Source organism: Solea senegalensis, unplaced genomic scaffold (assembly GCF_019176455.1).
Source record: "Solea senegalensis isolate Sse05_10M unplaced genomic scaffold, IFAPA_SoseM_1 scf7180000014118, whole genome shotgun sequence".
Lineage (NCBI taxonomy): Eukaryota > Metazoa > Chordata > Actinopteri > Pleuronectiformes > Soleidae > Solea > Solea senegalensis.
Genome location: NW_025320969.1, coordinates 12638 through 28478, shown reverse-complemented (window position 1 = coordinate 28478; position 15841 = coordinate 12638). Strand labels below are relative to the sequence as shown.

Here is a 15841-nt window from a genome sequence, read left to right as displayed (position 1 = left end):
GGTGGACACAGGGATCAAATCACCAACCCAACATTTGGAGGACAACCCACATTGCCACTGACTTATGACACACCTACATTTTAGGTCAGCAAAGGGTGTACTTCATTTTATTTATTTTTTTATTGTAAACACATGTGTTATTGTCAGTGTGAATTCTCCTTCTTGCAATTCTGTTTTGAAGTATCGTTCATTTTAACGAGAATTTTGAAATGACTTGCAGTCTAAGGCATTACGACAACAACATCAACTTTTGACATTTAAATTGAACGTTAGGGTTAAGTAATAAGAGAAATATAATTTCTCAGAGGAGCAGGGTTTTGGGCCAGGAGAACATCCTCCACCAGGGGTAGCCACAAACACAATAATGATAATCACAGTTCTATTCCTGAGCCATTTATTTCTCCCATTTTTCATAAGTGGTCCATCAAAAAATGTTGAGCTGCTCTTCTGTGTGAGAAATTACATTATAACTGAAATCACAAACTGACGTGAAAACCTCCTCATGAGCACAAATGTGGCACAAAGTAATCTGAACTTTTAATTTAATGGTAATGTATATAGCGTTTCACTCTCACTCTCACTAATGACGCGTTACACTGTCCTCAGCCAACAATAAAAAGCATAAAGCAACTGAACATTCAAATTCCTCAAAGCGATCACAAACTGTCTTCACAGTACGTTTACAAAAACACCCAGTGATTAACCTATAATATGATATTCCAATTTAACACCCCTATTCAAATTGCATGCTCAGTTTTAAGTATAATGCAGAAAACAGAGATATTTCAGGTGCAAATTCAAACTAAAATAGTTTTTAAAAAAGAAATCTAATCAGACATTAAACATATCCAAAACCTTAGAGAAAAAAGAAACCAAAGTGTTTTGGTATGATATGACCCTTTAACTGTTTAAACAATAGATGCTGAAGATTTGAGTGGGAAAAAAACTAAGAAAACAAATGTTTAAGACCAAATACAGTATTACTCCAAAAAAAATCACTTGGAGTAATAGCAACATCACTGAAGAAATACACAAAATACTCAGACAGTGTCTATACTATTTCTAAGAAAGCAATGCCTGTAAATCATGCTACTGAGTCACTTTCAAAACACTGACCCAAGTAAGTAATAAGTAGCAAAGTGTTAAGTACACATTAAGTTAAATTCTAAGACTATGTAAGTGTTTGTTGATTATTTATGGTATTTAAGGTTGAGTATATTGGAAATGCTGTGGCTTTCCTTCTAATGATACAGTGTTTTCGAACACTGACGCTGGTGGTGGGTTTCATGGAAATCATACGTCACGCAAAACTTGAACCTGAACTGGAAATGTCTTTCAGCTCTTAAATGATATATTGAACTTTGTAAAAACCAGTTTTGTACAACATAACACAAACTATAACTAGAGTTAAGTCAGATAGTGAACATGCAACCTTTCCTACACAGAATGTGCACTTGTATTTCCTGTCACCAAACGGCCACAGGGCCAGACCTCACACTTTTTTGGATTTGAGAGTAAGATGGAAGTTTAGGACATTGTGAAGATCGCAAGCACATACTGTAGCTGCTGCACAACTGTAAGCCAAACTCCTAACTAAATACTATACTTTGAGTACATTCATTCTCTCAGAGTGTGGTTCATTGTTTCACATTGTGGTTTCGCTGTTGTGGTGATTCAGAGTGTCGTTGTCCTGGCTGATAATCTGGTAGGGCCGATCATCCTCCATGATGACAGAGTTGCCCACGTCAGTGTCCTGACTTTGTAGTTCTTCGCGAGAAAGGTGCTCCACGATGCCTGCACCGAGCGAGTCGCCCAGCACATTGATGGTTGTGCGCAAGCGGTCCCTGAAGCGTTCGAGGTAAACACACAGAAAGAAGCTATTATTGTATATGCCTGAGATGAAAACACTTGCACTGTGCAAGACCCAGACCTTCTAATCCAGCATGCTGCATTATGCATCAGTAACCTTTGTAGTGGTGGGACCTTTTGGGTTTTGCTGAAGCTTTCCTATGACATTTTAGTCTGCCAAAGCCACAGAACAGAACACAGACCAATCCCCATCAAGCTGACATTTAGCGGTAACTCACAAGAACCAATCCACAGCGACGATCAGTGCTATGTCCTCTGTGGGCAGTCCCACCGATGTCAATACAATCACCATGGTAACCAGGCCAGCCTGAGGGATGCCTGCTGCTCCGATGCTGGCAGCAGTTGCTGTGATACTGCGTGGGTGGTAGGGAGGAAAGGAGAGTGAAGACATTTAATAAAGCAAAATAAACAAACAGCACCATGTGCACTGCTGCTGGGAGAAGTAGGAAAATAAAGGGCTGAACAATTTGTGGGAAATATCGAATTTAAGAAACGGTATGACTTTATATTACAGTACAGTAACAATGATGTAATAGTAGGGGTTGTTGTGTTGTCATGGTTAACGTATCTTATTTCTATAGAAATCTCCAAGTAATAGCTTGGCAATAATGATGAAACATGAGTGGGACATAATCATTAAATTATGGTAATTGTCAACTGCAACTGACAAATAATTTAATTTGTACTATGTTGTTAGTATAATGTAATACAAAGTGTTACTGTATATATAAAATATGCACCGTTTCCAGTATGATTTCAATGTGCACTGAAGATAAAACAGTCAAAAATAGAATTTTTAGCTTCTGCCCTTTTCATACTGTATTGTTTCAAATTGCTATGTTGAGTTAAGTAAACTTCTGCCCTAAAGGGCTCATAAGGAAAATGTTATAATACTATATATGTACTCCCAATCACATATACAGTACAGTGTGTTGTAGGATATTATGATTTGATAATAGCCTTTTCATGTTCACATAAAAACGCTGCATAAATAGGTTGAGAAGGTCGCGTGATCACATGTTCTCCTCTGGAATGAAATTATAATAAAGACACTGTAGACAGACGTGGGTCAAAGAACATTATTCGGGACACCGTTACCTCACGGTGAGAATTTGGCCAAAGTCTAGGTCCATGCTGTTGACTTGAGCGATAAAGATGGCCGCTACAGCCTCATAGAGGGCCGTGCCATCCATGTTGATGGTGGCGCCCACAGGGAGAATGAAGCGAGTCACTCTTTTATCCACATGGTTGTTCTCCTCCAAACAACGGAAGGTGATGGGCAGCGTTGCAGAGCTGGAGCAGGAAGGGAGAGACATTTGAAGCATCATGGTTCGTATGTTAACATGTTAAGTATGTATTAGGGCAGTGATTCGTCTTTTCATTCGACACAATTCATCTCAGAAGATACATATCACATGTTCAAAAATTCTACTATTAAGCAATTCAAGCCTTCTAATCCCTGTGACTGGATGGTGTCCTTTAGGGACACATCGGCACATAGACACTGGAATGACTGTGGGGTTGGGAGAATGGAGAAGGCAAACTCTACCACTGGCCCACACCTTCCTCCTGGACATCTCAAATATTTAGCTATACTGTGCATCTTTATAGGACATTTTTCACATCATGTTAAAGTACAGTAATAAACAAAGCCTAAATGTTTGTGTAAATTAGATGTATTTTTTTCTCCTTGCCCTTTGTTCATTTTTCTTTTTTTATTTTATGCTCATTCTTAAGTCAGTCAGCGACACAGTGTCCTCAGTACCAGCAGGACAGGTGATGAGTCTCACCTAGATGAGGTTCCCAGGGCAGTGAAGAGTGCCTGCAGCAGACCGCCTATGAAGCGATACGGATTCTTTCTGGTCACAATGAAGTAAAGCAACGGCAGGACAACGAGGCCGTGGATGATGAGACCCACGATGACTGAAACGGTGTACATTCCCAACTGACCGCCCACCTCTGCCAGATTGTTCATCTCTATAATCTTCCCTGCGATCAGGAACATGATGCCCACTGGAGCGTACCTATTAAAGCACGGAGGAAAATGCTCGATATGAGAACACAGACAGGCATGCTGAGCATCTATAATTCCTAATACTGTAGAATATTTGAACGAGCATTGCATTTACAGTCAATTACTGTGTCTTTGATATTGCCCTTTCACAGTAGGTTACAATATAATGATATAGTAAATTCATGTAATTGAACAGCTGCTACGTAGTACTGTGATTTAGTAGTATTTTTTCTGAATTTATTTCTTGGTATAAGCAGTATTTTCCTGTATAAATGCTGTGTTTGACCTCTTTCACAGTGATGCCATGTTGTTCTGATTTGACTCACTGCAGCGATTATTCTATTAATCTGTAATTAATCAATTGCTAAATGAATTTTCAACTATTTAGAGAATCGATTTCTTAGTATAAGTGTTTTTTTTATTCAATTAAAACGAGCTTTCTGATTTTTCAGCTTCTTAAATGTAAGTATTTTCTGTTTTTCTTGCTCTATAAAACAGTATTAAAACTGAATGATTTTGGTTTATGGACAAAACAAGACATATGAGCACTTAATTATTTCCAGGTTTGAAAACACAGATCAACATTTTTCAACATTTTCTGACAGTTTATGGACCAAACGATTACTCGATTAATCGATTATGAAAATAATCATTAGTTGCAGCCCCAAAACTGTGCTTAACTGTGACGTCAGGGCCATTTTTGAAATGTTTCCTGTTATAACCCCACCGATAGTAATTTCACAATAAAAAAAAAATATATATATTTTAAAGCCTGTAAAAAGACAATGATGTTATTTATAGTATAATTTATGGTTAAAACCTGCAAAAGCCTGGAAAAATAATTCATAGTGTAGGTAAATCAACCATTGCAAGACCAAGACCAGTGACCTACAGTAATAATAAATGTGTTATGCTTGTTGAATGTGCACTGACCAGATGATGATGGCCACCAGCCTCATGATGGCTTCATTCAGGGAGTCAAAGAAGTCTCTGACAGCCTGACCTTTCTGCTTCATTTTCCCTATCACCAGACCGAAGCACATGGAGAAAACCACGAGACCAAGAGCGTTCAGTCCACTGGAGGAGTCTGCCACGGGGACTGTCTCCTCCACTGTCTCCTGTCAAAAGAACCCACATTATTTACCTATATTAACCTTATTTTTTTAAATGGTTTAAGTTGACATAGAGGGAATGAAAAGATGTATATGTTAGAAGAAATGTTGTATTTGAAATATAATTTCTTGGAATAATAAGTGGGATATAAATGATGTATAAATGATGATGTTTTGTAAGAGTTTGAAAACCAACATTTATGAATAACCAAGTCAAAACAAATAAACCACTTTACATTCAAGTAAATAAAAAAAAAAATTGGTCAATTTCTAGACGGCACAAATTATGCTCAAAGCCAAAACCGAATACCTGTCAGCATCCAAACGCTCTTTCAATTGAGGGAAAAACAATATCATCTGAGAGGAACAGGCTCATTAAATAAGTCGTTTGTGAGAACAAATAATAATAACGATAAATTCAAACAGCTGTTTCAAAAACAACAAACTAAATGGATATATAATGGAACACTGAATCTTGTCTTTTCTTGTACTTGTTTTTGATTTATAGGGTGTAGTTTATACGAATATGGCAACTAAAGTAGAAAGCTTTAAACTGTTTGCAAAACATTAAAGTTTAAAGGCACACTATAAAAAAGGGGTAGGGTTTGATGAGTTCACACATATGTTAAAGTGTTTAATATTTCTTTATGTGGTTGAATATTCTTGGGTCATATTTTTCATGGATTCATTCTACACAGATCCGTTACCAGATCTGTTACTCACCTGTACGGTGTGCAGCACGCTGCTGTTGGAATCTGTCACGTTGACAGAGTTGGTGAAGTTCTGAGTCACAGTCACTGTCCTTGTACGAACAACCTTTTTGTAAGCAGTTTTATACTGTGAGAGAGAGAGAGTGTACAAATGTTACTATGTTTAGGTGTGAAAAGTCCCTGAAGGTTACATTACACGTGACGCATCAACTGGGATTTTAGAGTGAACGTGAAATGAGGTCAATGTCTTATTCACGTTGTCTGAGGTATAGGAGACATGAACTTGAAGTTGTTTAAATTCATATATAAAGGAAGAAAAGAGAGAGATGGCCTCACCTGCTTGAAACAAGCCTCGACCAAATTGGGGGGAAACATATTCCTAAAAACATAAATAAAAAGATCAAATTAAAACAGTTTGTACATTTTGTATTTCTCAGTACAACAGTTTAATGATCATAAAGAGTCATTTACACACACACAATTCATCCATTATTTTTGAAGAAGAGTGTCATCTTCTTCATCTACCTCTCCACATTTTTCTGAAAGTGGCAGATTATTTTGTTAAACAAATATGTGTGTGGAGTCTTTTAAGTCCGTTAAAAACAATGAGATACGTTTCCCAAGCTCTGGTTACCTGATGAGATCCAGAAAGGCGTCGAGCGCCTGAACAGTCTCGACGCTTCCACTGGTCACAGGACTGTCTCTGCCGCCTTTCCCCGGCTGAATAAGCATGACAATGAAAATGCCAATGAACACAGCGATCAGCGTGGTCAACATGTAGTAGACCAGCGCACGCACGCCCATTTTACCTGATGCCCTGCTGTCCAAGGAAGCAATACCTGACACAGAGGAGAATGATTTTATAATCACAGATAACTTACATCTAAAGCTGCGGTGCATAACTCTTTTATGTTATTATTCGGTCATATTATTTGTATATTGTGTTCTTCATCTGAAAACAGACTCTGTCAAGCAATACTATCAGACCTGACTGAAGGACCATGTTTTTGTAAGAACTGCAATTCACATTGAAACTTTTCATGGTCACAGTGCACAGTGTTGCTGTTGCCTCTTGGTACGATACAGGCAATAGTATGTGCACCAAAAGTACAAAATGTGGGTAAAATAAAGATATGGTCACATTTTAAAGGCAAAGCCAACCTGTCACTAGACTGGAGACGATGAGAGGCATCACCACCATCTTGAGCATTCTCATTAGGAGCTCCCCAGGAAAGGAAAAGTACTTAATGTCCCTCAGGGACAGGTTGTAGGAGCGAAGACCAAAGCCCAGTATTATACCTGAAAGCACAAAAAACGTACAGAAAGTCAGTGGACATCTGTTGTCGACAGAAAAAAACATTGTTAAAGATTTGAATCGGGTGTTCTGAACATGGAAACATGAGCCGTGGATCAAGCCCCAACCTTCCTGTTGCAAGATGACCCACTCTACCCCCGTGTCAAAGTCACTGCACTCACCCACAGCCACAGCGGCGGTCGTGAACAGGACAAACAGGTTTCCCTTGATGAAACCTTTGACGCTGGTAAAGCCGAGGGCATTCATCCTCTCCTTCAGACTGTTGGCTCTCCTCTCCATCTCACTGTGTAAGCGCCTCCTGATGTCTCCTCTGTCAGATAAGGGGGGGTTGTCCGAGTCCTCGTTCAGGAAAAGACTCGTACTCGCCGGCGTTTTCTCGTTCATTATCAGCTCCAGCACCTGGTCCAGGAGACAGGTCTCATGGGAGACTAGGAAAGGAGAGAAGGGTTTGTTTTGATTTTCTTATAGACAGGATGAATTTAACAAACAGTTTTTCACACTGTGATATCGTGCCATGATGCATTCCTGCAGAGAATTGTTCTTTTTCCCAGAGCTCAGAGGGCAAATGCCACTCATTTAAAGTAAAAATCACTCTATTGATAATTTTCTGCGGACATTTCGTTTAGTTTATTTGTTCTTGGTGTTAGATGCATTAACTGAAATGCTTCTCACTCAGTATGAATTAGGGATAGGACGATGCCACTTTTTTGTGTCCAATACCGATATCACAAACTCTAGTATCTACCGATTCTAATACCGTACAATAGATTCATTTTAGACCATTTATGAACTGTGAAGCTGTTAACAACACATTTGTGCGGAGTCATCTCAAACACATCAATTTTCATAATATAAACAGCCCAAACATGACTCAGCTCTGTGCATAGTGAAGCATGTGATTTATAGAATTTTGGATTTTATTGGATTTTATCGGATTTTATATTTTTTTCCTGTCTGATATCCGATCCAGTGATTTTGACTGATACCGATCGATACTGATTCCCATCCCTAGTTTGAATAGGAAAGTATCAAGCCCTGCTGATGGATTGGGAGGTCTGTTGCTTTTCTCTTCTCTCTGTGCAGCAGAGGTTGAGCAATATTCAACTTCCCAAGTGGCAATGCAAGAGCAAGCCAATCAAATCACCTTCAGGAGCTGTCAGACAAGACCATTCTCCTCATTACCTGTGCTTCTTGTCTTACAAAGTTCACCCGTCCATGGTGCATCTGCTGGACATGACAGTCACCCATGACAAATAGTGGTCTGCTGACTGACCTCCTCCAGCACCAAGCATGAGGCCCACTCACCTTCAAGCATCAAATGGACATGCACATGTGAGTCTCATTTAACTGCCCTTTCCTTTTTCTAAGGCAGGTAAAGGCGGCGTTCCTCTCCATTCATTTACAATAGAGGGGTTAAAAAAAGTTGATTCTTTTTGAAAAATGTGAGGAATTTCAAAAGCCAGATGCAATGAAATGAGTCAGAAAAAGGAGTGAAAAATGATGTGAAGGAGAAGAGACAGACAAGAAGCCGTTGGATGACAAATGTCATAAAACAGACTGCTGACTCTATTCATGAAGTAACAGATGAATTGGATTTTTTTTTACTTTAAAAAAGGCTGCAGCTCTTCTCCAATCCAAAATAGCTTGAACCAGTATTTAATCAGTTACACATGTGGAGCGAGTGATTCTTCAGTGAGGACTGTGTGTGTGTGTGGTGAAGGTACGTGCTCTGATTTTGTGAAGCCGCCACCGACTATGAATATGTATAGTACACTTGTGGTTTCCGCATTATGAAACGAAGGCTTTTTTATACTCCTGCCTTTCGTGCTAGACTATAAAAGGGGGAATCTCGACTAAACCTATCTAAACCTTTGCTGTGATCTTTTGTCAAAAATGTTAAAAACGATATACAAGCTGTAACAATATTCAAATGGCCCTTTTAGTCTGCCGATAAAACGACTGAAATATTTGAAAAACTTAAAAACACTGAGCTGTCCTACCTTGCTTTCCCCATGTTGAAAACACCAAGCAGTCTGTGTGCTGCACGTGGCAGTTGGTCTCACTTCTCCTTACCTATCTAGATTACAATATTTCCTGTAAATCACCCTCACCAAATACACTGGAAGTCTTATGTTGACTTATTCATGTGCTTCCTCTTTATATCCAGTACGATTACTCTGCACTCTGGCACATTCATGTTTTTACATTTTCCCTGGGGGAAAGCATTAAACATGTGATCTCCAAAGACTTCATCTATTCTGTGTGTGTCATTCATTGTCTAAGGTTCCCATACGTATATATCTGTCACATACACACAGCACTACTCACACTTGAGGGTTCATGTCATTCTATCTGTTTGAGGACTAATTTCACTGTTAGACATAACGGTCCAGACTGCAGATTATAACAAATAAAGGACTCCTCCTCTCACGCCCTCCTTTCCCAAACATATCAGGAAACTACGGTGAGTGAAAGTGATGTTGTTCTTTGTTTATGTAGTAAAGTTCCACTTCAAAACATAAACCACATGCTCTTACTGGTTTGTCCTTTTGGGCTGCTAAGGCCCGTGCCTAAAGAGCATGTAAAAGGCCTATTCCAGGGCAATAGGATAGGATTAATAGGATTATACAGGATTATAGAGGAGTAGCACTGAAAACAAACATACTCGCGGATATGCCAATATATCCACCTAAATCTGTAAACACTGAACTTTTAAGACTTGGTTTTATAGGGTTCTGGTTAGATTATGTTTTAAGTTTAATGTTAAGCCTTTACTTGCAATGGTTAAATATATAGTATGTGACATTTCTGCAATAACACATCTAAAAACAACCAGACTTATGGTACAGGTATGTTTCTTGAGAAATGTACTTCCATTCGCCAAAATGTTTCCAACATTCTTTAAATCCATTCTGATGGCCTTTAAATTCCATCATCCACTTTACTAACTCTACTATGACTTAAGTTGTCCATCTGTCACTATGGCTTAAGAATACTCATTGATGTTTGCTGTGCATTCTGCCGCTAAAGGCTCTCCCCATAACATGCAAACACTCAGCGAAACCAAATGGGAGAATATCACTTTCATAAAACTTTGTCTTTTGTTATTTTATTTTTTTTGATTGAGAGAATTCTAATGGCAGAAATGACATGCTGTGCATTTTAGGTTAGGGTAATGGACTAGGCACATGCAAGCGTTAGTCAAGTGCACAATAACAGACCAAGCCATGACCAAGACCAGAGTGTACTGGAGACCAAAACCCAGTCCAAGACGGAGAGGAACTGTGGTTGCTCTCTAAGTCCTCTGTTCAAATACCTTCATTGCTTGTTTGGTCTGGATGTTTATTACAGTGTGCATCTGTGATGTTCTTCATGGGTACACTCTCGTAGGGATCTCCGTGTGGCATCCGCAATGTTACAGTGACTGTTAAGTATGTTCGTCTTAGTCTCTTTCTTCTTCTTCTAACAAATAATAATGGCAGGCTGTATTCTGAGAAGTGTAATGTTTCATCTACAGGAAAATTACTCTCATTACCTTGTATCCTTACAGACCAGCTGCATGAAGAAATACAACAGCTGCCTCAGCTTGAAACTAATTTGAAGGTGCCCTCCACAGGTTCTTCAACACACTTCAAAGTCCTTCTTCTGCTTTCTTTATCCTTTTATCCTTGTTATTCTTTTCACCTTCCAACTTTAATTATTTTATTTTGTGTTTTATTATATTATTATACAGAGTTATATATTATTATATTAATTGGGTTTATTCATCTTATTCTTGTTCCTGTTTCACCAGAATTGTGCCATGAAACTCATCCCAAAGCTTTCATTGTAACATGTGATTTGCCCGGTTATGCTGAGTTATGGATACAAGACAGTTGCTGTTCTGCTTTTTGTGGTTAAACCTTCATGTTTCTCTTGTTTTTAATCCAACATTATCCTGTGTTTGATGTGGTTACTGGTTACTGCCTTAACAACTCAACATGGTAAGGCATTTCCTTACCATGTGGAACATACTTGGCCAACTGAGAGGTGATTTTTTTTCTTTATTTTCCTTTGTCTTTCAGCCCCATTTCAACCAGTCTAAGTTTTTGACAACCTTCCATTGGGGTACCAAGCACAGTTGTTTTTCTGTTATTGATTTTTGACAGAGAATCGTAACTTCTGTATAAAGGCAGGGAAAAACATAAAGGTGCAACCTTCAGCCTTATCTCACTTGCGAAAACAGTGTGCAACAATGGTGCTGAGCAAAGTGGTAACTTGATTTGTCTTAAGAGGATGGACTGGCAAACTGTCCAGGGTGTACCCCGCCTATCGCCCCCATGTCAGCTGAAAAGTGTACAAGTGCACAATAACGGACCAAGCCATGACCGAGTCTTGGTCTGGGTCTTGGTACCAAAACAGCACTTGTTTGTCACTTGTTGCCTCGTCAAAGCAATGACCTCAGTGCACAAACTCTAACTGAAACCCCAAACATCCACCATCTCCACAACATTACATTACATTACATGTATCATTAACCCTAAGATGGACAACAGACATTTCTATAAAGATCATAGGTATAGGAAAATAAATATTATCATTATACCAGAGCCACTGCACTAGTAAATGTTTTAATATTGAACTCCACGTCCCCTCAGTAAAGAGCCACTTCAGACTAACGTGTTAAAACATACTGAGAAACAGGGATCTGGCCTAGTTGTGTATAACAGCCACCATTCTCCTAAAGTTACAGTCGATTAAACGATTAAAAGCTCAATGGTTACTCACCACTCATTGTTAACAGTTGATCTCTGTCAGGTCAGATCTTCAATGAGTTCAAAGAGTGCAATAGAGAGTCTGGAGTTGAGCAGTAGAAGGACAGGACCTCTCTCTGCTCAGCTCTCATAAGCAGACAGACATCAAGCAGCTTTTTATATGGCCTGACCTTCTCTGTCTCACACACACACACGCAAATGACAGTGGGTGTGTACGTAATAAATGTCTTTGTCCAGTTTGAGATTAAAAACCCTCAGAGTGACATCATTGTTATCTCTACTTGCAGATTTTTACAAATAGAGTTATAAGTTTAAAAGACACAGGGAAGCATGTTATGACCTAGGAATAAAGGCTGATTTATGTGTATTTTGAGGCCACGTAGCTGCACCAACGTCTACATCGTATAACTTCTGACACTCAAAGTTGCTCTGATTGAAGTGTTCACGCCACACAACTAATTATCACATTCTAACATTTTCTTTTTCGATTTGTGCACACTACACAGCCAGTCTACCACCAGGAGGAATCCCCAATGGGACTATCTGTTACATTTCAATATGAATCTCTGCAAGAAATAAGCAATTTGGACTTTAATTTGTTGATTTGTCGCCACAGCCAGAACGTTTTTTCTACAATATAGCATCATCAGCATCTTTCCTCACCAACTGTGAAGTTGATCTGCTCAAACTGCACATCAAAGTGTAAAATATGTAATTTCCTATTGCCAGTGGGTGGCATTGTACCTTTGAGCCGAGACTGGCTGGCATATATAGTACATTTTTACAGATCAGGGCCCTGATGGGAAAAGGATTGAGTAGCATCTTTGATCAGTTCAGAAATAGCGAGCAAGTGCATCACAAACACTGATTTGCTAGTGATCTGGAGCTTTTCTAGGTAATCTGTGCACAAGGGGACTATCGCTACTAAAACCATGTTGTGTAAATGAAGCATTAGTGGATGTGCGTCACCTCAATAATATGTCTACAATATGTCCACTGGCATCAGACACTTGAATCAAGGGACACAACCAAACTGGTGGAAAATAAAGATGGTTAGAATAAAAACTGACCCGTCAGAAACTGTAGACAGGAAGTTGCTAACAGAGGGACAGACCCACTTACAGATAAACCCACAACAGTGAAGACAGGTGTCATGTGTCGATAATAAAGGAGGAACCAAACCGTTGTGTTGACAATGAGCTGGTTTATCCCAGGCTCAAAAGTCACAGAATGATGCATCAGGGTCAAAGATAAAAAATTCTTTAGGTTCCATGCTGATGTGTAATAAAAGTGACGACAAATGCGATCCACATAACGAAGGAAAAGCTGATTATCATGTCAACAGCTCCCCACTTTTTCTATGAAATAACTCCTGCATATGAGAACCTACAGTATATGCATATGACACAGTGTCATATTCAGTGGAGGAGAGAAAGACGTGTGAACAAAGAGTAAAAGTCAAGATAACTTTCTTTTTCCTCCTTTTAAAATTTCTAGTCACCAAATTGATACTTATCAATCACAGCATCGCAAGAATTAAAATTATAACGCGATAATAAAACAGCTATATTAACCATTGCAGTGTTCTCAAACATTAAATTACATGTCATTTAGCAGATGCTTTTATCCAAAATGACGTACAATAAGTGCATTTCAACATTTGGGTACAAACAAGAGCTAGAAATAAGTAAATGCTTCAATATGTGGCAAACTGTCATTTTCAGAATCACCGGTTCTCATTATACACAATATAACAGTTGGTAAACACATTTTCTTTTTCATAAATAGTCTATAAATTAGTTTCTATTCAAACTATTTATAGTCAAGTAATCATTCCAAGGGAAACACGAGGGAGTGCTAGGGTGAGAAAAGAAAATTGAGAACCTCTGACTTAATGAAACGGAGTCAAAAGCAGTGATACCCTGCTTGTGTCTCTGAATCAAGTTGTCATGAAGACACAGAATCTGTAGCAGATGCTGCCAAAAACAAGTGTTAAAACTTTGCTATCGTAAAAAACAACTTTTACTCATTACAGTGTCCGATTTAAAGAGACACAGCTGCTGCCATTTCATATTCGTGACAGTGGCAACAACAAAAACGATTAAATCAACTGGAGCTAAATTGAAAATCTTACAGTACCCACCTCTGTGTGCCGAGAATGCTCCTCACTGTGTCCGCCACTGTGCATATGCTCCTCTCTCCACCACGCAGCTGATAATGAACTAGTGTTGCCCACTCACTGTATCTCCACTCATCATTGTCACTGTTATCTCCCTTTTTTAAGAAAAAAAAAATCATTTTTATTAATATTTTACTATGAAGCAGTTTGAGTCCATGAAGCCTCCAGGCAGAGGAAAGCGCCTGGAAGATCTGTGTGGGAGGAGGAGAGGTTAAAGATCCTTCAAGAGAGAGAGAGAACACGAGAGAGTGAGTGAGAGAGGTGAGATAAAAAAAATCACCTGCTGCCATGTTTTCCACGACCATGAAGCCTGAGTGAAATACTCTCTAGTTTTAAATATGTCTTCTAAATGGATCCCTCAATCTCTCAAAAAAGTCAGATATTTTGTGTCCATGTTATTGATTCCCGTTCAGTGATGAAGTCTCAGCACACATTCTGCTTCTTAAACGCTGGAGTTTATAAACTGTGTATAAACACACAACAGCCATTGCTATGACAACATGCATCTGATCATTGCTCGGGGTCTGCGGTGGTGAACTGCGGTGGCAGCTTTACACTCTCCCACCTACTCTTCACGTTCACCTAAGATTCACTGATATGCTTGTAGCACTAATATAATATTGTTACAGACACACAGTCGTAGTCAATTTGCCAAATGTGGAGGAGAAAATACAGATTCCAGATTGGCCTGGACTATGAGAGGGCTTGTAACAAAAAAAAGAGAGAATATATCCCTGAATTTATTGAAATCCTGGCTGTTGCTTTGTCTCCATGGGATATGAGGACTTTTATTTAATTTAAAAGAATTGGAGGCCAGTCAGATTTAACGTAAACATAACTTTAACTTAAAGATCGTACTAAAAATGAAGTTCAGCAGACTTAAGTATTTCATATTCTCCAAGTTACTGAAGGACTTAAAGCTGCAGTTGTGATTGATGTTTGGTCTTTACATGGACACGGACATGTTGGACTCCTTGACAATGGTTCAGAAAACAAAGGTCACCTGTAAAATAAAGGGCAAACTCAAACACATACAACAAAGATGCAAAAACACACAAGAGACCATGAGGAACAAACACAACAAAGAACGACAGGAAGGCACAAAGTGTATATGGTGCACTGAGACAACGAGCTGATACAACACAGGTGAAGGTAGTCAACACAAATGAGAGACTGCAGGAAGTAAAGGCAGACAGAGACAAGACATACGCTTGTTTACAAAATAAAACAGGACGTGAAGTCCACAAATTACACAGGGAGGGGAAAAAAACTACAAAAAACAGGACAGGACAGGACAATAACTAAACTCTAACCAAAATGCTAAAAGTAAAAGGTCAAGGAATGCTGTGCATTCATGTTGTTACTGAGGGAAGCACGAGCATGGATCTGACGCTGTGGACGTCCCTCTGGTTCCAATCTGGTGTAAAACCAGTGATGGGAGCAGATTGCATCGCCATGGCAACAAAATTACCCTGCCATAACGTGGGAGGCATGGATCATGTATGAGCCACGTTTAGATAGTGTAATTATTCTCTCGCCTGCAGGAAGCAACATTTATCTGTTTCCTATTAAGCGGGATTCTTTGGGTCGAATATGCATTTAGCATCATGTGATGTTGTTTTTGAGAGTTGGGAAAATGGTGAGATAAGTGTAAATTCAAATATATGTACAGAGATATGCGTTACCTTGTTTTCAAACAAATTAATTGAGTAATTTCTTAATTCTGGGTAAGAAAAATTAGGATATGAAATTTTGCCTACTGCAATTAAGTTAGCTGCACATTGCTTCCACTTATAGCTGTCCATTAGTTACCTGGCAACGAGGAAAATGTTGATGTTGTGGATTTGGTGAGAGAAGAACAACCAATTGGTGAGTCTGAGTATACCAG

General features: G+C 39.0%; 1 protein-coding gene across 5 annotated transcripts; it reads right to left on the bottom strand.

The window, feature by feature from the left end:
• Nucleotides 1-377: 377 nt before the first annotated feature.
• On the bottom strand, nucleotides 378-14100 carry slc1a6 (solute carrier family 1 member 6). 5 transcript variants are annotated; one of them, XM_044016059.1, is made up of 11 exons: nucleotides 13918-14100; nucleotides 7182-7448; nucleotides 6867-7004; nucleotides 6340-6544; nucleotides 6042-6084; nucleotides 5719-5832; nucleotides 4817-5001; nucleotides 3660-3893; nucleotides 2968-3162; nucleotides 2088-2222; nucleotides 378-1844 (listed from the first exon to the last, which is right to left on the bottom strand). In XM_044016059.1, the coding sequence occupies exons 2-11, from the start codon at nucleotides 7402-7404 to the stop codon at nucleotides 1646-1648; spliced, it is 1671 nt and encodes a 556-aa protein (XP_043871994.1). In that variant the 5' UTR covers nucleotides 7405-7448; nucleotides 13918-14100; the 3' UTR covers nucleotides 378-1645. The 5 variants fall into 5 exon arrangements, with proteins under 5 accessions (XP_043871994.1, XP_043871991.1, XP_043871990.1 ...); XM_044016056.1 differs by lacking the exon at nucleotides 13918-14100 and adding an exon at nucleotides 11788-11981 and having other exon boundaries at nucleotides 4817-4998; XM_044016055.1 differs by lacking the exon at nucleotides 13918-14100 and adding an exon at nucleotides 11788-11977.
• Nucleotides 14101-15841: the final 1741 nt, after the last annotated feature.

What these genes read in the sequence shown, in the direction of transcription:
- slc1a6 (XM_044016055.1), bottom strand. An exon ending in GCCTTTCTGGATCTCATCAG is followed by an intron (nt 6,085 to 6,339) that starts GTAACCAGAGCT and finishes TTATGTTTTTAG; the next exon opens with GAATATGTTTCCCCCCAATT. An exon ending in GCCCTGGGAACCTCATCTAG is followed by an intron (nt 3,163 to 3,659) that starts GTGAGACTCATC and finishes TTCCTGCTCCAG; the next exon opens with CTCTGCAACGCTGCCCATCA.